Source organism: Sorex araneus, chromosome 5 (assembly GCF_027595985.1).
Source record: "Sorex araneus isolate mSorAra2 chromosome 5, mSorAra2.pri, whole genome shotgun sequence".
In the NCBI taxonomy this organism is placed as follows: Eukaryota; Metazoa; Chordata; class Mammalia; order Eulipotyphla; family Soricidae; genus Sorex; species Sorex araneus.
Genome location: NC_073306.1, coordinates 96,329,369 through 96,355,708, shown reverse-complemented (window position 1 = coordinate 96,355,708; position 26,340 = coordinate 96,329,369). Strand labels below are relative to the sequence as shown.

Sequence of the window (26,340 nt, the reverse complement as noted above, 5' to 3'; positions counted from 1 at the left end):
TTCTAATCTACACAATATAGCCAATATTAAAGTACTGGAGTACTTAAAAATGACTTAAAAAATTTGAAGAGCTGGTGTAATACTGATCTGCAAGTTTATGTGGCAACAATTTAGCTTTAGTGTCTTTTAGAAGGAGCATGTACTGTCCAGTTTACACAGAATTCAAAGTAAACAGAAATTTAATTTTTACCATCTATTTCACTCATTTCTTTCTTTATTTTTTTTTGGGGGGGGTGTTTTGGGGTCACACCTCAAAATGCTCAGGGATTACTCCCAGCTCTGCACTCAGGAATTACTCCTGGAAGTGTTCAAGGGACCATGCGGATGCCAGGGATCAAACCCCGGTCAGCTGCATGCAAAGCAGACATACTACCACTCCAGCCCCCTATTTCACTCATTTCTTATTACCAACTGGGTCCTATAAATATCTGGTCTTCAATCCAATCTTCCACCCATCCCCTAAATATACAATGAAATTTTTTAAAAGCAAAAATGAATTTTTATGATCTCTAAAATAAAGATTGAGTGATTTCTTGTATTGAACACACTTTGAGAATGCTGAACTGTACTTCTAATTACTGTAACCATATAACAAGATTTGATCCAATCTGACCAAAGCATGAAAGAAGGAAATTGAAACTACTTACAAATATTAGTCCTGATATCAAAGAAGATGTTCCTGTAAGTGCCACATAGAACTTGGGTGTCAATGAATTTAAAAATACTGTCACTGCCAAAAGAAAAAAATCAAAATTTTAAAAATGCAAATTTAAGGTACTTACATTACAAATAGATGTCTTTATGAACAAAAGCATGAGATTCATTAAAGAAGTTGTAACTTTAAAAAAGCTATTTTAAATTCTTATTTATTATACCTTAAAAATTCACAATACTGATTTGTTAAATAAGAAAAGGAAGATAGATTTAGCTTGTTTTTGAGGATTATAAAGTTATAAACCTTACTTGGACAGGAATGTTTGTAATCTATAAGGAAATTCTAAACAAACATTCAGTTACAAAGGAAGTTTAAAACAATTCCCTATTTTAGTAAGCAATAAATCATTGTTTTGGAGGGCAGGAAAGAGTTTATCTGAGGGGCTAGAGATAGCACAGTGGGTAGGGCACTTGCATTGCACAAGGCCAAGGTTCAATCCCTAGCTCCCCATATAGCCCCCTGAGCACCACCATGAGTGATTCCTGAACACAGAACTAAGCGTAACCCCTGAGCACAGGTGGTGTGGCATCCCATCCCACTCCCAAAGAGACAAAAATGAAATGACAAAGCAGTGGGGAAGTTAGTACAGCAAGCAGGGCACTACAAAATAAATGATGCATCTTTACCATGTAGAAAAATAAATGGTATACTCAACAATATTTCACTGAGAAAACATTGGTAAGCTCTTCCTTAACTGAAGAGACAGCAAGGGAACTGAGAAATAGGAATGCAGTGAAGCCTCCGCCTGCACCACAGGGTGTGGTCCAAATGCCATGCCCAGCTCAAAACAAACACAGGGGCCGTAGAGATACAGCTGGTAGGGATCTTGCCTTGCAAGCAGCCCATCTGGGATCTATCACTGGCAACCCATATGGTATCTTGAGCACCATCAGAAGAAATTCTGAGTGCAGAACCAATAGTAACCTCTGAGCATCCTGAAGGGTGGCCCAGAAAGGAGACGCGATGGGGTGGGGGAGAACCACCCACAAACAACAAAAAAAAAAACACCAACTCTTTCAAAGAGTCTGGGAAAGGCAATACAGCTCATTTTACTGTCATCACTGTCATTCCATTGCTCATCGATTTGCTCAATTGTGAGACTTATTGTTACTGTTTTTGGCATACTGAATACCACAGGGGCAGCTTGCCAGGCTCTGCCCAGCAGGCGAGATATTCTCAGTAGCTTGCCGGGCTCTCCCAGAGGGACGGAGGAATCGCGGGGTCAGCTGCGTAAAGGCAAACGGCCTACCCGCTGTGCTATGGCTACTGTATTCTAGCTTAATTGCCACGGTAGTCCTTATGTGCTAAGTCCAAAACATTCCAGAACACCATGCAGACTGTCACATTGTCACATCTAAAAACAATTAACTGTAGCACTGTAGTCTCCTTGTTCATCGATTTGCCCCAGCGGACACCAGTAACGTCTCCATTGTAAAACTTGTTACTGTTTTTGGCATATCGAACACGCAGCGGGTAACAATAACAACAAAAAGCACTTAAAGTGAAATTTAAAAACAACAAAAAGCTTCTGCAATATATAAAGCAAACAAAGTAAGTTAGCAGAAGGGCCATTTGCCTCTTCTCTCTCCGGAGAGAGAAACCACGCCATTCATTCACGGTTGATCTTGCAGGAGGGCTCAGCTGCAGCTTCCACGGAAGCGCGGTGAGGGCAGGAAGCGGCCCCTCGCCGCCATCGAAAGGTGAGGGGCTGCAGGACCCTCGGAGGCCATCACTGCCCGGCCGGCCGGACTTCGCAGCTCTACCAATGCTGAACTAAATAACAAAGAACCCTCTGCTTGTCTGTCCCTTCCTCTTCGGCTCCTTCTTATTCCTCAAGGTAACGCCTGAGAACAGGCAAAGGACTCCTAAGCACTTTCCGGATAGGGCTCAGTCCTCCTAGTAGGGTGGGGTTGGCTCCGACCGGGCTGGGGAGTTCGCCCAAGGAACCTGCGTCGCCGGCTGTCAGGGTTGGCGGTTCCCGCTAGAGCCGCAGGAAGCTCGGGGTGTGCGGGGGCTCGGCGGGGGGAGCCTCCAGCGCACCCATGCGCGGCCGCCAACGCCGGGACACCGAACTGGACAGCCTGCCGCGGGGTGCCCGCCCCAGCGCCCTCCGGCCCCGCCCGCCCGCGCCCGGCACCGGGAAGTCTGGGCCGCTCACCCGCTGCCAAACTCTCCCACAGCCTCAGCGGCCCCCGCAGCGCATACAGCAGCCCCAGCCCCGCCACGAGCCACAGCGAGAGCCCGGCACCCGCCAGCCCGGCCCGCAGCCGTCCCGACCAGCCGCGCGGAGGCCTCGGGCCCGGGGCAGGCGCCATCGCGGCCGCGCCGTCCGCCATGTTCCGGCCGCTGCGGGGCGGGGGGCGGGCAGGAATCCTGGGGTCGCGGCGCACCGGGAGGAGGCGCCCCAGACGGGGGGCACCGGGCAGAACGAGGGGGCGGGCGGTGGCACTCGTGTGCGGCCCCGGGCTGAGGAGCTGCCGGGCCGGGACTTTTCGCTCCCGCGCGAGAGAGCGTCGCTTCCCGCCCCCCGGGGCCGGCTGCCTTCGCCCCTGGGCTCCGACTGTCCCGAGGTCACGCGTGCGGGGACAGTGCCGAGTTCAGGCGGGTGGGAGGGAGCTCGGGCGCCGGGAGCAGCCCCCGCCGTCCCCCTGCGGCAGGCCGGGTCGCTCGGAGAGGCATCAGACGCGAAAGCGGCTGGGCAGAGCCCACTTCCGGGGCGCGGGCGGCGACCGCCCCGTCGGCGCTTCCGGCCTCCGACGGCCCCCGCGCCGTTTCCTTCCCGGCCTGCTTCGCGCCGGGACGGGCGGCCAGAGCAGCCAAGATGGCCGACTTCGAAGATCGGGTGTCGGATGAGGAGAAGGTAAGGGGCGCGCCTCGCTCCCTCACACCCTCCCGTCGTCGGGAAAAGGGGCGCGACCCCGCAGCCGTGGGGTCCCCGCGCCGGGGGCGGCTCGGACCCGCGCGGACGCCCCCCACCAGAGGGCCAGCGCGCTGCCTCCCAATAGCGCCCGTTCCCGTTCCTCGACCCTGAGCTTCCCCCGGCGCGGGAGGCGCGGCCCCGTGGCCTGCCTGCTGCAGAAGAGACGCTCCCGAGCGCACGGCCACGCCGCTCAGTCTCGCCGGCCCTGCCACGATACGGCTGAGGCGGGGGCGTCTCCCCCACTCCGCCAGCCACGGCCGGGCGCCCCTCCCAGCCCCCCAGAGTCGAGATCTGCTGCTGGGCTCGGGCGAGCCACTTCCTGGTCAGGGTGGCCGCCTCACTTCCCCTTTGCTCCTCCTTCCTCAGGAAGTGATTTCGCTGTCACCACTCCCGGGAGGGAACGGTCCCCCATGCTCTGCGCGGCCCCCTTGGCTCCCCCACTCTGCTCGGGCCGTTAATTCCCCCCCCCCGAGAAGGTGGGGTCCCCCCTCTTCGTGTGTGTGTGCGCGTGTATGCATGTTTCCAACCGTGTGTGTGTGTCGTTCCATTCATCTCCACAGGGCTCCTCCTTGGGAAACGGTTCTCGGGTCCCTGCCCACGCATCCTGAGCACCTTCCAGGCTTTTCTTTCCAGACCCCTTAGGGTGCGGCGGGCACCTCCGAGGGGAACAAGGCCCCACAGTGATGTCTGGTTCTGGTGGCGTGTGCCTGGGCAGCATGTGGGTACTTCCCAAGGGGCTTTGGCACCTAGCGTGTTCTGTAGGAATTGGATGGACAGTTCTGTTTGGTTTTTGTTAAAGTTTTCTTTTTCTTACACCCACGACAGTAGCTTTTTTAATTTGTGGGACTTTCCAGCGTCTGTGTAATTCATACAGACTTGGAATTAGGGTGATTTCACTAGGTCACCCTAGTGATGGTTATCGTTTGTTTCCCACGGTGACTGACAGTGTGCCCTCTGTAAACGTCTCTAAGCTCTACCTTCTCCAGATAAGAGATTGAGCGGGTAGGTACTCAGCTTGCATGCCGCCCACCAGGGTTTGATCCTGGTATCGCATGTGGCTCCCCCAGCCTGCCAGGAGCAAGCCTTGAGCACTGCCGGGTGTAACCCCAAAAGCAATAAAAGTAATTGGGATGGTACTCACTGAAGGACTCAAGAATTTAATAGCCTAGTTCTCCGTCTTAGAGAACCTGACAAGCTACCGAGAGTCTATTGCCCGCTTGGGAGAGCCTGGCAAGAACCCTGTGGTGTATTCATATCCAAAATACAGTAAGAGATATATACATACCTCTCAGAGCCCGCAAGGTACTGAGAGTATCCCGCCCGCACAGCAGAGCCTGGCAAGCTCCCCGTGGCGTATTCGATATGCCAAAACATAGGTCTCATTCCCCTGACCCTGTAAGAGCCTCCAATGGTTGGGAAAGACAGTTAGGAGAGGCTGCTAAAATTTCAGGGCTGAGTGTAATAGAGATGTTACTGGTGCCCTCAAGGAACAATGATACACAGTGATACAGTGATGCTTGTAGGTGGGAGGAGCATGTCATTTGAAATGCTGAAGCATATGCTGAACGTGCCAGCCATCTAAGCTCATTTTGGCATCCGTTTTTTTCTTACGTGGAGATAGGTAAAAAGTGTGTAAGATTGGGGGAGGGTGTGAGGTATGGGGCTTCTTATTGTGAATTCTTACTCCTGTGTATAAATATCTATATGAACGTCCATCCTGTTCAAGTAATTCTACAGGTTTTTGTTTTTGATGATTGGACAAATGATAAACATTCCTTAGAGCATGGAAGATAGCTCAGTAAAATTCATGAGAATGGTTAGTATTCACAGGTTAGAGTTCTTTTACTTGTTTGTGGGGCACAGCCTGGCAATGCTGTGTATCCCGTGTGGTACCCCAATCAAAATGGGCAATTGTCCTTGTACTCTTAACTCTCTTACCCCTTAGAGCACCTTTTTAATGAAACTTGGCGAAATAATATGTATCAAAGTAATATTAAGATGTCTTCTGATATTGACAATTTAATGACAGTGGTCTTGAAAATCCACAGATTTGCATTAATGTTTTATTCCTCGTGTGACTGTTTTTCTTAGTGTTAGTACATGAAAGTCATAATTAGCAGAGTAAATTTGTCCCCAAAATGTTAGATGATTGTTACAGTCAGCATACAGTTCTTGTTATCCACAGTGTTTTTATTAATGTGGATAACTAGGAATGCCAGCTGATACAGTAAAAAACCTCATAGCCATATGATTTGGCATTTTGTACTTCTAGGCCCAGAGAGAACACAGGAGTTCAAGATCACGTTGTCACCTACTTCCCCCACAAAAAGTGAAAAAAAAAAATTTTCTGAACTTTTGTTAGCTTCTTAGCTGCCCAGTGGGCAGAAATGCAACCCATCCAGGGCTGGAGTGAGAGCACAGCTGGTAGGGCATTTGCCTTGCATGCAGCCGACCCAGATTCGACTCCCAGCATCCCATATGGTCCCCAGAGCACTGCCAAGAGTAATTCCTGAGCACAGAGCCAGGAATAGCCCCTCAGCATTGCTTTGTGTGACCCAAAAGCAAAATAAAGAAATGAAACCCATCCATGTGTCTCTATTGTGATCTTTTAAGGAAGGACTTTTGACTCGTAAGATTGTTTCAGATCTTTAGCTTTTTAGTATTCTCCTCTTTACCTCCTGGCTTTATTTTAATCTAAGAGTTGAAAAAATTTTTTCCCATCAGTGGTTACTTATATAAATGTTAGCATTCATAAATGATAAATGACCCTCCACAGTTCAAAGCACTTTGCTTCAGTCTGTACTGGTTCTTGAAGAAACAGTATTTTTTTCTCTGAACTGAGTGTTGAATATTTTGGGGGGAAGAGGGGGTGCATGAGCTACACCTAACTGTGCTCAGGAATTACTCTTGGCATTGTTTAGGGGACCATATGTGGTTCCGGGGATCGAACTTGAGTCTATTGCTTACAAAGCAAATGCCATGCGCCTGTTTTCTTTCTTTCTCTCTCTCTCTCTCTCTCTCTCTCTCTCTCTCTCTCTCTCTCTCTCTCTCTCTCTCTCTCTTCTCTCTCTTTTTCTCTTTCTCTCTCCTTCTCTCTTTCCTCTCTCTTCCCTCCCTCTCCCTATCTCCCCCCTTTCCCCTCGCTCTCTTCTCTCCCCTCTCTCTATTCACTCCCCCTCTCTCCCCCTCTCCTCTCTCACTCTTACTCCCCCCACCTTTCTTTCCCACTATCTCCCTCTCTCCTCTCTCCCACCTTGATGCCAGAATCATTTAAAAACATTTTCTGAAAGCAGTGGGCCCAGAATTTGGAGGTGATGGTCTCTGGTTTTCTTGTAACTATTTCTATAAAAGCTAGACTAGCCATTCTCATATAACTGCTGGGGTTTTTATCACTTTTTAAAGAGGAAGTTGGTTGGGCTTTTTAGCTCCTACATTGTTACCTGAAATGGTCATGATGAGCTACCTAAATAAAACAGGAAGTTGAAAGTGTAATAACTTTCAGAAAGAAATGCTAAGTCTTAGCCTCAAGTTCAGTTTCTGAGAAAGAGCTCTTATTTTCAAGAGACTTCAGTTACTTGGTTCCAAGTTCAGTATGACCAACTTGACATGATACCATACCTAGAAAACTTGAAATAGGAGATGAACTACTTGTTTTGAGTTCTTTGAACGATTTCCTTTATTTCATGATTCATCGTTTTTAAAGCACAGGGGGAAATGTGAGGCTAAAAAAAGAAGTTCAGCTGGCGTATTTTTCCTTTTGCCCTAAGTAGTAGAGATTTTATGTACAACTTCAAATATGCCATATCTGACAAATGGATCTGTAGGATAAGCATCTTTAAGACATTGGGTGAAGGGAGCAGGGCCACACCCAGCTTCTTGGGGCTTACTACTTACTCTGTGCTCGGGGATCACTTTGGTGGTACTCAAGGAATCATATGCAGCATCTGGGATCAAACCCAAGTTGGCTGCATACACAGTAAGCACCTTACCCACTGTACTGCCTCTTTAGTCCAAGACACTTCTTGAGAAACAGGTTTGCATGATTTAGGAAAGATGTGGCAGGTATTGTCAATAGACACAGAAATTTGTGGACTCTGAGAGTCTATGAAAAATATACTTTTGGGGCCGGAGCGATAGCACAGCGGGTAGGGCGTTTGCCTTGCACGCGGCCGACCCGGGTTCGATCCCCGGCATCCCATATGGTCCTCCAAGCACTGCCAGGAGTAATTCCTGAGTGCAAAGCCAGGAGTAACCCCTGAGCATCGCTGGGTGTGACCCAAAAAAGCAAAAAAAAAAAAAAAAAAAATACTTTTAAATTAATTTCCTTATTCATAAACCTTCTGAATTTACTGGATGAACATTTACCATGAGAAGGGTGAAGCAACCGCCAAAGCTTATTTGCCATGGGTATTTTCTAACAAGGTACTTATTAGTGTGAATATTGTCATTCTTCTATTTTCCTGTTTTTGGTTTTTGTTTTGTTTTGTAATCTCTAAGAAAACCCTTGAACTGGAAGTAAAGTAGCAGATAAAAATGTAGATGTAGGGGCTGGAGCGATAGCACAGCGGGGTAGGGCGTTTACCTTGTACGTGGCTGACCCGGATTCGATTCCCAGCATCCTGTATGGTCCCCTGAGCACCGCCAGGAGTGATTCCTCAGTGCCAAGCCAGGAGCAACCCCTGTGCATCGCCAGGTGTGACCCAAAAAGCAAAAAAAAAAAGTAGATGTACAATCTTTAGTTAAGAGTGTAGTAAATTCAGGCACTCTCCATTCTGTAGTCAAATTGTTTTCTCTCCTCGAATGAAACTATTTAAAAAGGGAAGAGTGGAGGCTTTCAAAAGGCTAGTGCACACGCATTGTGGAGGCTCAGGTTCAGTCATTGGCACCTTATGGCTCCCTGGGCATGACAGAAACAGAATCCTCTCCATGACCTCACCAACAAGCTGAAAGAATTCCTCTGAGCACCTCCAGGTATAACTCAAAAAAAGGAAAAGAATGTTGGTTTATTTTTACTTGTGATGGAACATCACTTGTATCACTTGTAGTCCCGTTGATCTCCGATTTGCTCGAGCGGGCGCCAGTAACCTCCATTTGTCCCTGTCGCGAGCTAGTGTAGCCCAATGATACCTGCTCGCTCCAGGAACAGAAAGAGCCTCAAGTGATGGAACACCATTGAGGTGATGGAACATATGGCTATTTTATTAAGACTCAGTAAAGCTAATTTGTTGAAAAATTCAGACTGGGTTTATCTGATTCAGAAACCTTATTTTAGGACACCGTTTTTTCCATGTGACCATGAATGAAAAAAGAACAAAATGCATCCACTTAATGAATTATGAATGAAGTATTGTGATAAAAAGGAAAAGAAAAGAATTGTGTGTCAGGAGATTTCATCTTTCCCTGCTATGCCTTTAGCCAGTATGATTTTAGGAGGAAAATCATTTAACCTCTACGGTTTCAATTTTCTTTTAAAGCAGGGAGGGAGATATGTGGACTTAGAGTAAACTAACCTAATAGAAAGGGCTGAGTTCTACTACTCAGCCACATCACCAACCCAACCCAACAAAGTTTAAAGAGCTGCTTCAAATACTAGTTTCGAAATCTCTACTTTAAAAATGAAAACTTTTGCATGCAGCTGACCCGGGTTCAATTCCCAGCAACCCATATGGTCATCCGAGCACCGCCAGGAGTAATTCCTGAGTGCATGAGCCAGGAATAATCCCTATGCATCGCCGGGTGTGACCCAAAAAGCAATCAGTCAATCAATAAGAAACCTTGGTGCAGGAGGAGGAGCCCATAGAAGATAGTACAACATGTAAGGCTCTTGCCCTGCTTGCAGCTGACCTTGGCATCACACCTGGTCCCCTGGGAACAGCCACAAGTGTAAGCCCTGAGTACAGCTGGTGTGGCCCAAACACCCCATCCCCCCCAAATGAAAACATTATAATGTTTCAGCAGTTTCTATCTTTATCTGTTTTTGCACACTTAATAACAAAACTGAATTCCTTAAGAACTGAAAACGGGCTGGAGAAATAGCACAGTGGGTAGGGAGTTTGCCTTGCATGCAACCGACCCAGGTTCGATTCCCAGCATCCCATATGGTCCCCTGAGCACCGCCAGGGGTGATTCCTGAGTGCAGAGCCAGGAGTAACCCTGAACATTGCTAGGTGTGACCCCCCCCCAAAAAAAGAAAAAAAAACTGAAAACATATCTTTTAAACTAGTGCTGGGTGTGGTAGAGTGATTTCACAGACCCCATATGATCCCGAATCCATCATCAGGATTGATCCCTGAATACAATGCCAAGAGCAAACCCTGAACAACAGGTGTGCCCCCCCCTCCCAAAAAAAAAAAAGCAAAACACTAGTGTCAACCATAGTACCAAGGTACATAGTGTTGGAATGGCCTGTTGGTTTGGAAAAAATAGACGTACAATTTCATTCATTCTCATTTTCCCTAGCTCTTACTTCCTTCATACATACCCTCAATTATTCACAGGGAATCTTTAAGTATTTCTTATATTCAGGAATTTGTCCTTACTCCGAGTACCTCTTTGGGCATTCATTGCGTTGGAGCATCTGCTCCATTACTGGTGCTCTGCTGTGCCTCTCTACTAGGGAACATTCCACCACCACACCACCCTGAAGACAGTTTCTTAGTAGCACTATAGCACTGTCGTCCTATTGTACATCGATTTGCTCATGTGGGCACCAGTAATGTCTCCATTGTGAGACTTGTTACTGTTTTTGGCATATTGAATCCACCACAGGTAGCTTGCCAGGCTCTGCTTTTACTCTCAGGGCTCTCAGAGAGGGACGAAGGAATCTAACCTGGGTGGGCCACGTGCAAAGCAAACGCCCTACCCACTGTGCTATCACTCCAGTCCAGTGCACAAACTTATTACTTCCTGCTACGGGAAAAAAAAACCTTATGGATCAGCTTCTGAAAAGAAAATCTATGGGTAGAGGAAATTAGTCGTGATTTTGAGGACTTCTAAAAAGGTGATTTTTTTTTTTTTTTTTTTTTTTTGCTTTTTGGGTCGCACCTGGCTATGCACAGGGATTACTCCTGGCTGTGCACTCAGGAACCACCCCTGGCAGTGCTCAGGGGACCATATGGGATGCTGGGATTCAAACCCGGGTCAGCCGAGTGCAAGGCAAAGGCCCTACCCGCTGTGCTATCACTCCAGTCCCAAAGGTGATTAATTTTAATGTGCTCTTATTTTCTTTTTTTATCAGACTCTCCTTCCAGGCTGTTTCTTTTCATACTGTATTTCTCTTTTAATCTCTTAGGGGCTGAAAGTATCTTATTCCTCTTTACCCTCTCTCTTTTTTTTTTTTTTTTTTTTTGCTTTTTGGGTCACACCCGGCAATGCACAGGGGGCACAGGGGTCATGCCTGGCTCATGCACTCAGGAATTACTCCTGGCGGTGCTCAGGAGACCATACGGGATGCTGGGATTAGAACCCGGGTCGGCCGCGTGCAAGGCAAACGCCCTACCCGCTGTGCTATCACTCCAGCCCCTTTACCCTCTCTTTTTATATTCACTTAGTACTCTAATGTAAGTCTGACCATCTAGTAGGTGGGCGGCCACTCGGTCTTTTGATGTCCTGTGGAATCCAATTGGTAACAGCTCTAGTCCAGGGGTCATCTCTGAATTGCATTATGTGTCTGGCCCATCTGATTTTCAACACCTTGGCAAATGAGACAGTGTCCCTGATTTTTTTTTTTTTTTTTTTTGCTTTTTGGGTCACACCCAGCGATGCTCAGGGGTTACTCCTGGCTTTGCACTCAGGAATTACTCCTGGAGGTGCTTGGGGGACCATATGGGATGCCGGGGATCGAACCCGGGTCGGCCGTGTGCAAGGCAAACGCCCTACCCGCTGTGCTATCGCTCCGGCCCCGCGTCCCTGATTCTTGACCATCAACGGAGGTCAGAACTCCGGATTCCTTCTCTCACTTGAGTGAAATGTGATACTCGTAGCATAGCTCTTTCGATTCCTCTTTGGGATACCTGAATAGCGTTCTCATCCAGTTTGCATAGTGCCCAGGTGTCTGAGGCGTATGTAAGTGCAGGAAGAACGGTGGAGTTGAAAAGATGTGCCTGGAGCTGGAGGTTCTTCATCCTCTTAACCATTTCTTTGACGCTCTTGAAGGCGTTCCACGCTGCTCTCTTCCTCCTGCGAAGTTCTGGCGCCAAGTCGTTCCTCATGTTGAGTTCTCGACCCAGGTACACATAGCTGCTACGTTCAGAGATGTTGGTTCCGTTGAGAGCAAATGCACCGTCAGGGACTAGTTTGTTTTTCATAAACATCATTTTGCTGGGATTCAGCTGTAGTCCGACCTTTCCACATTTGAGGTCGAAGTCGGCCAGCATTAGTGCTACTTGGCTAATGTTTGGTGTTATTAGAACAATGTCATCATCGAAGTGGAGGTGGTATAGTTGCCGACTGTCTATCTTCACTCCCAGTCCTTCCCATTCCAGGCGTCGCGTGTTGTTCTCGAGAGTGGCACTGAAGAGTTTCGGTGAAATGTTATCACCCTGCTGAACCCCTCTCTTTATGTCAGTGATCACTTCCTTGTAGAATGGTGAGATTCTGGTGGTGAATCTGTAATACAGCTTGCGGAGGATCTTGATGTACTGAGTCCGGAAAGCATCCTAGAGTGTGGTGGTGGCTGGGTAGTGGAGGTAGTGGAGGTCTGCCCGTGAGGTATTTATGTATTTATCTGGCTCCCGTAGGGTGGGTCATCTGGGTTTGATCCCTGGGGCGGGGAGCCCACCAACGAGATGGTCAGACTTCTTCCTCAGAATCCTGAATAACAATTTAAGGCTCTTCCTGTTCCTGGAGTGAGCAGACATCATTGGGCTACACTAGCATGCGACAGGGACAAATGGAGATGTTCCTGGCACCTGTTTGAGCAAATCGAGGATCAACGGGATGACAAGTGATACAAGTGGTATTCTAATGTAAATCCTGTCCTGAGATTCTGTTCCTCCATTCTGCTAATGAGGATTTTTTTAAACAATCATTATTTTTACTTACGTTCTCCACTTGCTCCCATCCCTTTCCTTGCTTTTCGTTATTTGAATGTCTGTGGGTCACACACTTGGTGGTGGTACTGGGGTCTCACAGCAGTGCTGGGGATTTGTACTCAGATGTGGGACATGATGCTGGAGCTCAAATGCATCAGATAAGCATTCTACTACTTAGCAATATCCTGGCCTCCTTTATTATTTTGTTTCTGAGGGTCAGAGTGATGGGTCCCACCCAACTGTGCTCTGGAATTGTTTCTATGATCAGAGGGACCCCTGATGCTACTGAGGGACCATATGTAGTGCCAGGGATCAACCACATGCAAGGCAAGTTCCTTAACTCCTATACTCTCTCCAGCACTTCATTAGCTTTGTTTGCTTGTTTGTTTTTAACGGTACTTTTTTCCAATACCATGAATTGAACCTAGTCTCATGCATATATGTGACCCACATCTCTGGCTCTCTATAACTTTTTTTTAAAAATTATGTAAGGGAGCCAGTGGGCAAGGTAAACCTTGTACGTGGTTGGGTCCAGTTCAGTTCCCAGCACTATATATGGTCATTCCCCGGTTATCCATCCACCCCTCCCACCCACACCTACCCCCAACCTGCCATGAGTGATCTCTGTATGAAGAGCCAAGAGTAAAAAGGTCCTGACACAGAAATGAAAACAAAGCATTTTAAGGCCAGGGAACTAGCTCAGAGAACTGATCTTCATGCTAAGCATTCTGAATGTCTGGCTTTAATCTCTGGCACTTCATTGTTCCCCTAAGCATATGTATTTTAGAGATATATATAAACTATAATTGCATACTTTAAATGGTAGGAAAGAGCAGAAATAAGTTATTTTCTATCAATATTTTCCAACCATTCAGTTCCCTCAAAACCACAGGTTTCTTTTATGTTTTCTGCTTTCTCTATCTATAAACAAAAAAGAAAGACTTTCAGTTTAATAATGTCTAGGGCTGGCAAGATAGCACAGAAGATAAGTGCTTTCCTTGTATGTGACCAACCCTGGTTTGATCCTCCGAAGCACATATGGGCCCCTAAGCACTGCTAGGGATCACTCCCTTGAGCAAAAGAAACGTGGCTCAAGCCCTCCCACCCCCCACATTTTGTGTAATCTGCGTACATTCCTTGTGCCTTAATCTTCATTCAGTACTTAACTGTTTATGTTTTGGGGGTCATACTTGGTGGTGCTCAGCTCTCCTGGTTCTGTTGGGAATCAAACCTGGGGCTGTTGCATTCAAAACATTTGCTTAAGCCCTTTGAGCTACCTTCCCAGACATTGATATTTTTGCCTGTTTGGATTGCTTATTATTATTTTCATTATTGTTTTCTAATAGGGGCCTTTTGCTTGGTGCCACAAGTACTATCCTGAGGACTGGAGCATAGTACCACAAGTAGGGCATTTGCCTTGCAGCAGCCCACCTGGGTATTAGCCTGACACCATGTATGATGGGTCCCTGAGCACAGAGCCAGGAGTAAGAAAAGCAAGTTACTTGGAAGTATTACCATCTTTTAAAAATTATGTTGATCCTAATTTAAGATATATCTTTATGCTATGATATATTCTGGCATTTTATTCCCCGTTTATTTTATTTTTTTCTTTTTGGATCACACCCATTGATTTTCAGGGGCTACTCCTGGCTCTGCATTCAGTAACTACTCCTGGAGGTGCGTGGGGGACCAGTGGGATGCTGGGGATTGAACCCGGGTTGGCCACGTGCAAGGCAAACACCTTACCCGCTATACTATTGCTTGGGCCCATATTCTGGCATTTTAATAGTGAGTATGTGTCATTATTTTGTCCACATATATAAAATGTATAATATTGAGAATGAACTCTTCATGTAAACTGTACTTTTGGTGATAATACTGTATCGGTGTAAGTTCATAGTTTATAGTAAGTGTATGTGCTGGCTAGAATGTTAATAAAGTGGAAACTGCATGTGGGCAGGAGTGGAATAGAGGGAACTCACTACAGTTTGTGCCTCCTCAAGAAGGAAAACATAAAGTTTGTGCCTATCTATATTGCCTGTCTAAATTCTTCTTATCACTTAAGGTTAGCTGTTTTTTTTCTGACTTGTATTCTCAAGTACTGTAGTGGGGCAGAAAATGTCTTTGGGGTGGAGGGGAGCAGGTTGGGCCATACCTGGTGGTGCTCAGGGCTTACTCCTGGCTTTGTGCTCGGGAATCACTTCTGGAGGGCACAGGGAAACCATATGGGATGCTGGGCTGAAACTGTGTCAGCTGTGTGCAAAGGCAAATGCCCTGCCCACTGTCTTATTACTCTGGAAAGAAGTCTACCTTACCCTCAGGTTTGCTATGAATCTAAAAATGTTCTTTATTTCTCTTTCTTGGAGACATGAGAATAGGAAGAGACTGATAAATATTTAATTATCAAAAGGAAACAAATTTAGGGGAAAAGTCTTTCATTGGTACTTAAAGATGTTTGATTCCCACTGTTTAGAAAAGATACAATAGATTCCATGAATAAGCATATTGAAATATTTAAATATATGGTATAGAATTTTATGTAAAACTTGAATTCTTTAAAATTTACTGGAGTTATATACCTTTTACTGCAGATAGCGTCTGACAAATGCTGTGTACAGTGAAATTTACATTATGGAATAGGCATCCAGTAGTGGATACAGTTTTATTCAGCAGTTAAGTTTTGTACTTTTTTTGGTTCGGTTTGGTTTTTGGGCCACAATGATACTCAGGGGGTTACTCCTGCCTCTGCACTCAGGAATAACTCCTGGCAGTGCACAGTGGACGTGTGGGATGCCAGGGAATGAAGCAGGTCAGCCACATACAAGGCATACATTCTACCTATTGGGCAAGAGTGTGAGGCTATATAGGGAGGCCCTAGTTACCGGCAGCACAACCAGGCCAGGTATTGCTGGAAGTGACTCCCAGTTTCCCTTGGGAGACTAAAATAAATAACACCCAGGCCAGAGCGATAGTACAGCAGGTGGGGGATTTGCCTTGCATATTGCAGACCTGGCAGCCCATCTAGCCTCCCAAGCCCCCAGGAGTGATCTCTCAACTCAGCCAGGAATAAGCCCTGAGCACTGGCAGGTTTTGCCCCAAAGCAAAACCAATAAAAACAAAATAAAACCACTGTATCAGTGAGACTCTGTCCCTCTCTGAGATGTACCTGCCCTCTCCTTTCTTCCCTAACCCTATTTTTTAATCACTGTTGCTTCAGGCATCATCTCTCTTTTCTATTGTTGGAAAAATAGTTTGGGTGGTCAGCAGTGATAGTGTGGTAGACAAAGTATTTGCTTTGCTTGCCACTGACCTGGGGTACTTTTAGAGTTATTATCATTTTATTTATTATATCCATCTTTGTGTTGATTGCAGCTGTCACAAGCAAAGCTTTTAACTTAATTCCTAGTTTAATTAAGATATTTTGTAAGGGCAAAGCCAAATCCATGTAACACCTTCCGGGATATAATTTTCCTGAATTTTAACACTGGATATGATTGCATAGTGTAATTGCCTAGTTGGTGCTCCTTAATGAATATACGACCTAGTGCAGAACATTTTTACTATCAACTTATGCCATCACTTATGATGGGGAAAACATAATTGTCTCTTCCTTCTCTTCCTTGCCTACTTTTTTTTATTGAATCATCATGAGACACAGCTACAAGCTTTCATGTTTAAGTTTGTTATATAATGATCAAGCACCCATCCTCCACCAAAGCACACCCTCTACCACCAATATCCCCAGTATCCCATCTCACCCCACACACACACCAATCCCACCCCTCCCCCAGCTTCTATAGCAGACAATTTCCCCATACTCTTCTCTACTTTTGGGCATTATGGTTTGCAATGCAGATTCTGAGAGGCTATCACATTTGGTCCTTTATCTACTTTCAGCACACATCTTCCATCCTGAGCGATTCCTCCAACCATCATTGACTTAGTGATCCCTTCTCTATTCCAGCTGCCTTCTCCCCCAGCTCGTGAAGCAGGCTACCAACCATGGAGCAATATTCTGGCCCTGTGGCTACCGTCCTTGGGTGTCAATCTCATATTTTATATTCCACAAATGAGTGCAGTCATTCTGTGTCTGTCCCTCTCTTCCTGACTCATTTCACTTAGCATGATACTGTCCATAAGCACCCACTTATAAGCAAATTTCATAACTTCACCTTCCCTAGCAGCTGCATAATATTCCACTGTGTAGAATGTACCAAAGTTTCTTAAACCAGTCATCTCTTCTCGGGCACTCGGGTTGTTTCCAAATTTTGGCTATTGTGAACAGTGCTGCAATGAACATACAGGTACAGAAGTCATTTCTACTGTGCTTTTTTTGCACTTCTGGGATATATTTCCAGAAATGGTATTTCTGGGTCATATGGAAGCTCAGTTTCTAGTTTTTTAAGGAATGCCCATACTGTTTTCCAAAAAGGCTGCATTCCCACCAACGATGAATGAGAGTCCCTTTCTCCCCAAATCTGTGCCAGCACTGGTTGTTCTTGTTCTTTTTATGTGTATCAGTCTGTGGTGTGAGACGATATCTCATTGTTGTTTTGATTTTCCTTGCCTACTTTCATCAAGCTGTTTTAAGATCAGGAGAGAAGCAAGTTATAAAAGAGTTTTATAAACAATAAAATAGTGTTCATTCATTTACATTCCCAGCAGGTGCCAAGTCTCAGACCTAAGTATTAAGCAGTGAACCAACATAACCAGTTCCTAAGCTTTATGCTCAGGTTGGCAAATTTTGTCTACTGCTTGTTTTTCCTAGCCTACAAGCTAATGTTTTTTAATGGTTGGAGATAAATCAGAAGAATATTTCATGAATCTGAAATTTACATGAAATACAAATACTAGCTTCTAAAACAATGTGAAATTAACTAAGTGGGGGTAGTCCTTTAAAGCTGGTGGTGCACGGGGACACCAATGCTTCACCTCGCAGTACTTATTGGGATTGAATTTAGGGCTTCACATATCTCGTTGTTGGGTTTTTTTGTTGATTTTTGTTTGTTTGTTTGTTTTTTGCTTTTTGGGTAACACCCAGCAGTGCATAGGGGTTACTCCTGGCTCTGCACTCAGGAATTACTCCTGGCAGTGCTGGGGGACCATATGGGATGCTGGGAATCTAACCTGGGTCGGCCGCATGCAAGGCAAACGCCCTACCTGCTGTGCTGTTGCTCCAGCCCCTGTTGTTGGTTTTTGGTTTTAGTTTTTCTTGCGGGGCCCCAGGGGTACATCCGCAGCTATGCTCAATTGTCATTCCTGGCCCTTTGTGATCAGGAGTGATCCCTGGTGTTCAGGGGACCATATGTGGGGCCAGGAATTTGACCTTGTGATGGCTGTGTGCAATCATGTACTTACTTCTGTACTATCCAGGTCAGCGCCTCTCAGATGTTATACTTGTGGCTCTACCACTGGAACAGTATCCCTGTCCATAGTTTTTAAATTTGTATGTCATTGAATATCCTTTATCTTTGTCTCCTCCATGTAAAAACTAATGTGGGCCACAGTAATAGTATGGCAGGCACTTGCCTTGTGGGCTGCCCATCCAGATTCCATCTCCAGCACCCTATAAACTCTTCCAGGCCGCAAACAGAAGTAAGCCCTGAGCGAGCACCTCCAGGTGTCGCCCAAAAAACGAAGAAAAGAATATTTTTTGGATGTGAATGTTGATTTGTATCTATTTTTTATGAAGAAAAAAATGGGGGGGGGAGAACAACAGTATGGTGAGTATGGCATTGGCTGAATTGGTTCAGTCCTTTGACCCCCATATGATCCCTCAAGCCTATCAGGATCAGTGATCCCTGAGCACAGAGCCAGAAGTATTGAGTATTTCGAGGTGTGACATAGAAAAAAGTTTTTAGGGAGTAGCGAGGTTGCTCAGCAGGTTGGAGTGTGTGCAGGACACCTGTGTTCAGTCCCTGATATTGCATGATCCCCTAGGAACCAACCTCCAAACACTGAACCAGAGTAGCCCTCTCCCTGCCCTTTATACCTCCAGATATGACCAGCCCGGTAACCAAAAACAAATCATTTTTAGGGCCAGGGATGTGACTCAGTGGTAAAATTAAGCCTCACAGTTGAGTCTTTGGAATCAGTTCTTGGCACCGTTAAAAAATAATAATAATGGGGGCTGGAGTGATAGCACAGCGGGTAGGGCATTTGCCTTGCACGAGGCCAACCCGGGTTTGATTCCCAGCATCCCATGTGGTCCCCCAGCACCGCCAGGGGTAATTTCTGAGTGCAGAGTGACCCCTGTGCATCACCGGGTGTGACCCAAAAAGCAAAACCAGGGGCTGGAGCGATAGCACAGCGGGTAAGGCGTTTGCCTTGCACGCGGCCGACCCGGGTTCTAATCCCAGCATCCCATATGGTCCCCTGAGCAACGCCAGGGGTAATTCCTGAGTGAAGAGCCAGGAGTAACCCCTGTGCATTGCCGGGTGTGACCCAAAAACCCAAAAAAAAAAAAAAAGCAAAACCAAACAACAAAAACAATAATAATATTCGAATATACATGTTTATGCTGTTTCCCTTATCACAGTTTCCCTTATCACTGTTGTAGTCTAGAGTTGTACGTGCTTCTGTTTGTTACTGCTCACACACTAATTGTTAGGAGTTGCATACTTTTGTTGCCGCGTGCTCTCACACACTCTGGTTGTAGTTCTTGGTTGGGGATGGCTGTGGAGCTCATGCACATGCTCACCAAAAGGAACTCATTTGGGCCACAGTGCTCAAGTATCTTTAAAGTTTTGGTGCTTGCGGGAGGTCGCACACTTCAGTTACGGTACTCCTATGTCTGACTGTGAGCTGGAGATTGCACCCACTATTGCTGTGTCATGAGTCGCAGATAGCAGAGAGGTTCTGGAATCACATTTGGTGTGTGTGAGCGACACTGGGCATTGAATGTATCACATCTTGCCTACAAAGGGCAGGCTTTAGCCACTAAACTCTGGGTCACTGACCCTCCTGGGCTCTAGGAATATATGTTTGTGATTTTATTTTTTGGTGGAGGGGAGGGGCCAAGTGGTGCTCTGGAGGTTCAGGGCCCCATATATGATAATCAGTTGACTGGCAGCTCAATGCAGGGCCTGAGCATGAAGTATTACTCAGGCCCTACAAGGTGGTGTTTGCCCTGGTGATAGGCCTCCAGGGCCACTGGCAAAGGGCAGTTCTAGTGGTTGAACTCAGGTTAGGCACTTTACCCAAAGTACTATCTTTCAGCCCATATAGGAATATACTTTTAAATATATTTATATATTTATATATATATATTTACTTCACAAGGGGGAGTTTCAAAATTTTGTAAGTATTGGAGACTGGAGCGATAGCACAGTGGGTAGGGCATTTGCCTTACACGTGGCCAACCCAGGTTTGATTCTCAGCTCCCAGATGGCCCGCCAAGCACCCCCAGGAGTAACCTCTGTACATTGCCAAGTGTGACCCAAAAAGCCAAAAAATAATAATAATAAAAATTTTGTAAGTATCATGGAAAGTTATCTTAAGAGAAAGTGGGATAGACTGTAGTCATTTGGCCAACTTGCTACCAATATAGACTAAAATTATAGGTTTGTTGTTCAGAGTAGTTTACTAACGTTTAAATAAGATGGTTATGATACTATACTTAGAGAACCCTAAAACCTCTACCAAGAAACTCCTAGAAACAATAGACTCGTATAGTAAAGTTGCAGGCTATAAAATCAGTACCCAAAAGTCCATGGCTTTCCTATATGCAAATAATAAGAGAGAAGAAAACAACATGATAAAAGCAATCCTGTTCACAATTGTGCCTCAAAAAATCAAGTACCTCGGAATCAGATTAACTAAGGAGGTAAAGGACTTGTATAATGAAAACTACAAAACGCTACTTCAGGAAATAAAGGAGGACATGAGGAAATGGAAAGATAGCCCCTGCTCATGGATTGGAAGAATTAATATTGTCAAAATGGCAATACTCCCCAAAGCATTGTACAAATTCAATGTGATCCCTATAAGGATACCCTTGATATTCTTCAAAGAAATGGAGCAATAAAACAATTAGAAATTGAGCTCCCATTTGACCCAGCAATACCGCTGCTGGGAATATATCCCAGAGAAGCAAAAAAGTATAGTCAAAATGACATCTGCACTTAATGTTCATCGCAGCACTATTTACAATAGCCAGAATCTGGAAAAAAACCCGAGTGCCCTTTAACAGATGACTGGTTGAGGAAACTTTGGTACATCTATACAATGGAATACTATGCAGCTGTTAGAAAAAATGAGGTCATGGACTTTGCATATAAGTGGATCAGCATGGAAAGTATCATGCTAAGTGAAATGAGTCAGAAAAAGAGAGACAGATATAGAAAGATTGCACTCATATGTGGAATATAAAGTAGCAGAGAGGTACAAGCTTGCAATGATGCAATTTCTGGCAGAAATTTCTCTGGACTTAGTTACTAAAATACAGAAATCCAAAACCGTGCATCCTCTTTTGCGGCTGCTCGACCTCCTATCTCTTCATTCTCAGCAATGGAAAACAAATTATCAAATGCTTCCTTTTCAGCAGGTCTGACTTTGGGGGGAGAAACTCCAAACAATAATAGTTTTTTGTTGAAATATTGAATGTAATCAAAGTAAAGTGAAATTTATCAGTTACACAGGCGGGGTGGGGGGAAGGTATACTGTGATTCTTGGTGGTGGACTAATATGTGCACTGGTGAAGGGATGGGTGTTCGAACATTGTAAAACTGAGATGTAAACCTGAAAGCTTTGTAACTTTCCACATGGTGATTCAATAAAAAAAAAAAATTAGAAAAAAATAAGATGGCAGCAACAAATGATGGTACAGATATATATTAAAGTGTACTGCCAGAATATATATACTTAGCTTGAAATCCATATTGGAACTATTATTCCAATAGTTGAGTTATAATGAAGAAACTCATGAGCAAAAAAAGATTTGTAATATTGCCAGGATCACAAATCTAACTAATAAATCAGCAGAATCAATAATTACAATTCAGATTCATCGTTGTATGTTGCTACATCAGTCAGTGCACCTAAAGAGTTCAGTAGTGATTGCCTGTATAGTACCTTGGGTTCAGTTTGTTTTTACACATGCCATATTTCTCTCGGTCTCACGCACATAAGGAAGTTTTATCTTTTTTGTTTAATTACATCAAATATTAGGGAATTTTCAACACACTTTTTTCTCTCATAGCTTATTAGGATTTTACTAGGAGACCAATTTTAGGGCTATCTTAACCTTCCTAGTATCGTTATAAATAGGTAGACCTTGTCAGAAAGTGCTCCAAATTCTTTTTTTTTTTCTGGGGGTGGGGGGCGGTCACACCTGACAATGCACAAAGGTTTCTGGCTCTGCACTCAGGAATTACTCCTGGCAGTGCTCAGGGGACTACATGAGATGCCAGGGATAGAACCCAGGTTGGCCATGTGCAAAGCAAATGCCCTACCTGCTGTACTATTGCTCGAGTCCCCAAATTATTTTTCTTTTAATTAAGTTTGTTCATTTTTTTTAAGTTCGTACCTTTTTGTATTTCACATTTTACTGATGAGAGATGACATTAAACCTAATAAAAAGCCTAAACACTTGGTTTTTTTATTGTTGTATTTGGGGAGGGGTTTTTTGTTTGTTTCTTTTTGTGGGTTTTTTTGGGGGGGTTTTTTGTTTGTTTGTTATGCTTTTTGGGTCACACCCAGTGATGCCCAGGGATTACTTCTGGCTCTGCACTCAGGAATGATTCCTGGCGGAGCTGGGGACCATATAGAATGCTGGGAATTGAACCTGGGTCAGCCTTGTGCAAAGCAAATGTCCTACCTGCTGTGCTATCACTCCCACCCCTGAACACTTGGTTTTATCTCATCTCTTATGCCATGCTTTTCCTTTATTTAAGTGGTTTGGGGACCACATCTAGCATGGTGTCAGTGGTAGGTCCTGGCTCTGGGGACCATGGTCTGCCTGAACTCAAACCCAGGCCTGCAGCATGTGAACAAAGCATGTGCACTAACCTGAGTTATCTCCCTCATCTATACTATGATTTTCAGAATGAAGAAGTTGGCATGGAGTGAAAGCTCATAAGACCACAGCACATTCTTTTCATGCAGGAGCCCTGGATTCTATCCCTGGTACCATGTGGTCCCCTGAGCACCCCCCAGAAGTTCCCCAACATCCAGGCCAGAATGGCCTTTCAGCACCACTGGGTGTAACCCCTCAAAAATAATTTAAATTTAAAATACTAAAATCTGATTTTATTAGGGGGAAGTGGAGTGAGGAAAAAATACTTAAAAGATGAAAATGCTGGGTCCAGAGAGATAGTAAAGTAGGTAAGGCACTCTGCACATGGCCAACCAAGATTCAGTGCTTGGCACCACATATGTCCCCTGAAGCCCGAATGAGCTCTGAGCCCTGAGCGCAGCCAGATGTGGCCCAGAAATAAAAAACAAAAAAATAGTGTCACCTTATCCTGTATTGATAATGTCAGCTTTGAAGTGTTTTTTGAAAAGAAAATCTGAAGACTCCTAAATGGTAAAAGGATTTCTTGTTTGTTTTAAATTTAGGGGAAGGGGTTGGTCTATACCCCATAGTGCTGGGGTTTTGGGGAGCCAGGGATTGATGAGCCAGGGTTGACTGCATGTAAAGCAAGTGTCTTAACCCCTGGGCATTCTCTCTAGCCTACAGGGGAGGGTTTAAGTAGGAAATTTTATTTCAAAGAATGTGATGAAAAATTTTTAACTTGGCAATTGCTTCATGTTACTCTTTTATCATTTTCTTACTGTATTTATTTTTCCTTTAGGTACGTATAGCTGCAAAATTCATTACTCATGCACCCCCAGGAGAATTTAACGAAGTGTTCAATGGTGAGTAAAGATAAGTATTTAATTATTTTAAGCCCTCCTTAATTATGTATAAGCACTGAAGGAGTATTTACTGTTTCTTTTAATCCTTACTAAAGTTAAAATTATATTAGAGTTATACCAAGGAAGTTAAGATTTCAAGACATTAAAATAACTTAACCTGGGACCAGAGCAAGTAGGGCATTTGCCTAGCACATGGCCCACCCAGGTTCAATATCCGACATCCCATGTGGTCCCCCAAGCACTGCCAGGAGTAATTCCTGAGTCCAGAGCCAGAAGTAATCTCTGGGCATTGCTTGGTGTGACCTAAAAAAGCTAAATAAGGGAGCTGGCGTGATAGTACACTGGGTAGGGTGTTTGCCTTATACACGGCCCACTGAGGTTCAGTCCCTGGCATTCCATTTGGTCCCCCCAAGCACCTCCAGGAGTAATTCCTGAGTGCAGAGCCAGAAGTAACCCTTGAGCATCACTGGGTGTGGCTCAAAAGCAAAAAAAAAAAAAAAAAGCCTAAAAAAATAAACTTCACCTAGCTCTTAAGTGAATTTCAAGCCTATATTTGAGTCAGAAGCATGCATTTAACCTATAAATTTTACCTGTCTATGAAAAAAGAATTATAATAGTATAATAATATATGCAGAAACAATATTGAGGGGTTTTTTTGTTTGCTTGTTTATTTTTTACTTAGGGCCATACCTAGCTCAGGGGTTGCTCCTGGAGGTGCTCAGGGGCATGGAAGATTGAACCCTGATAGACCTCATGCAAGACAAGCACTCTGCTGACTGTACCATCTCTTTGGTCCCAGGAACAATGCTCTCTTCACTGTTATAACTTTCACAGTAAATTAGAGCCTAAATATCTTTAATGTGTCTACTTGTGAGGTGTTATAATATATTGATGCATGTAAGTTTATAATATATATGATGTGGTATATGCCATACCACTTTCTAGAACCATTGTTACTCTGCTGACCTCATCTGGTAAGCTTGTTAAATATACAGATTCTAGCATTAATCATCCTCTACATACTTATTCACTCAATCTAAGTTGTGCTTACCACTTCCTCTGAGTGATTCTGAGTCACAGGTAGTTTGGAAACCACTTAACATGACAATACTTCACTACAGTTAAGCCAGTACCTCCTTTCATGCTGTACACTGTCTTAATACAATCTGCAAGAGCAAAAATGTGAAGAAAGCAATTCATTCACATCAGTCACTTTCTCAATTTATAGATTTATTTTAAAGTTTGAGTGAAATTATAATCCTGGTGTATCTTGATTCAGTTAAGCAAATATTTTAAAATTTCAGTTTTACATTAGGTTTTCCCTGTGGAGAGGAACTGTGGGATTCTCATCTGTACCAGGCCTAGGGCCCCCACACATAGGGGCTGGAGAGATAGTATAGTGGCTAGGGCGTTTGCCTTGGACACAGACTTCTGGGGTTCAATCCCCAGCACCCTGTAGGGGTCTCAGGGCCCAAACAAAAGCCCCAGTCCCAACTTCTCTGGGAACAGGGATATTGCTGGGGAAACCTGTTGTAGTCAGAGAGTAACAGATTAATTGGCGTTGTTAACGCCAACAGCTGGTGGGAGACACAGACATCTCTGGGTGTAAGCAGTACTTTAACCTTGTGTCACCTTAGAGCTTCAAGGACAGTGCTCCAGCAGCTTCCTAGCCATAACAATGCTCTTCCTCCCTCCGCTACCTGCTCGCTAGTGCATGTAGGCACTTTTCTTCAACCTCTACTTAACCCTTTCATTTTCTAATAAGCTTTGTCATGAGACTACGAGTGTACAGTCCATGTGGGTGACTTGTCCCAGTCGTGCTGCACATGCAGATCTTTGAGCATCTGTTGCCATAGGCTCAAGTAACTGTCTTCACAGTCCTGGGGTCTCCATGGCCACTGGGCAGCTGTAGTCCCGCTAAGCCCTATAAGGACTGATCCCTGAGCCTGAGGCAGGAATGAGCCCTGACCACAGCCAGATGTGCCAAAACAAAAAAAGAGTCCCACACACAAAACAATGAATGATCTTCACTGGTAAAATTAGTAATGCAGGGGCCAGAAAGACAGGACAGCAAGTCAGGCCTTGTCTTGCATACAGCCAACCCAGCTTCAACCCCTGAAGCCCACATGGTTCCTAAACACAGCTGGGTATGCCCCCCCCCAAAAAAAAAATAATGGTGCAGAGAAAAGGTAACTATAATACATAAACATTTGCTGTAGAGAGTAAGTAATACTACTAGCTAGATAAGACAGGCTTTCTCCTATGAAATTGACTCAACAGCTGAGCTTTTGGGAAATTTTAGGAACTGGAGAAAGCTAAGTGGGCTGAGCTTTGGGGCAGTGGGCTCAGTGAGCTCTCTTTAATCCCTAAAATATTCCCTAGGTATAAAAATTCTTCAGGACCATGGGGGCTGGAGCGATAGCACAGCGGGTAGGGCGTTTTCCTTGCATACGGCCAACGGCCAACTCAGGTTCGATTCCTAGCATCCCATATGGTCCTCTGAGCACTGCCAGGGGTAGTTCCTGAGTGCAGAGCCAGGAGTGACCCCTGTGCATCGCCAGGTGTGACCCAAAGAAGCAAAAACAAAAAAAAATACTTCAGGGCCAGACTGATAGTACGTACAGTGGGTAGCTTGTATGCAGTCGACCTGAGTTCGATCCCCAGCATCCCGTATGGCCATCGCCAGGAGTAATTCTTGACTGCAGGACCAGAAATATCCTTGAGCATCACCAGGTATGACCCAAAAAGCCAATCAATCAATCAATCAATATCCCTTGAGCATCACCAGGTATGACCCAAAAAGCCAATAAATAAAT

General features: G+C 44.9%; 2 protein-coding genes across 3 annotated transcripts in view; one reads left to right on the top strand and one right to left on the bottom strand.

Annotated features, from left to right (window-relative positions):
* The window catches only part of ST7L (suppression of tumorigenicity 7 like), a 124,161-nt gene extending 121,095 nt beyond the window's left edge, over positions 1-3,066 (bottom strand). For both annotated transcript variants that reach the window (XM_004616267.2, XM_055138209.1), the window contains exons 1-2: positions 2,874-3,066; positions 648-730 (exon numbers count right to left, since the gene is read on the bottom strand). In XM_004616267.2, the coding sequence (XP_004616324.2) occupies positions 648-730; positions 2,874-3,051 (261 nt within the window). In that variant the 5' untranslated portion in view covers positions 3,052-3,066. The remainder of the gene's footprint in view (positions 1-647; positions 731-2,873) is intronic.
* Positions 3,067-3,504: 438 nt separating this feature from the next.
* CAPZA1 (capping actin protein of muscle Z-line subunit alpha 1) overlaps positions 3,505-26,340 on the top strand; it is a 47,169-nt gene continuing 24,333 nt past the window's right edge. Inside the window, exons 1-2 of the mRNA XM_004616265.2 lie at positions 3,505-3,575; positions 23,461-23,524. Coding sequence (XP_004616322.1) covers positions 3,537-3,575; positions 23,461-23,524 — 103 coding nt within the window. The 5' untranslated portion in view covers positions 3,505-3,536. The remainder of the gene's footprint in view (positions 3,576-23,460; positions 23,525-26,340) is intronic.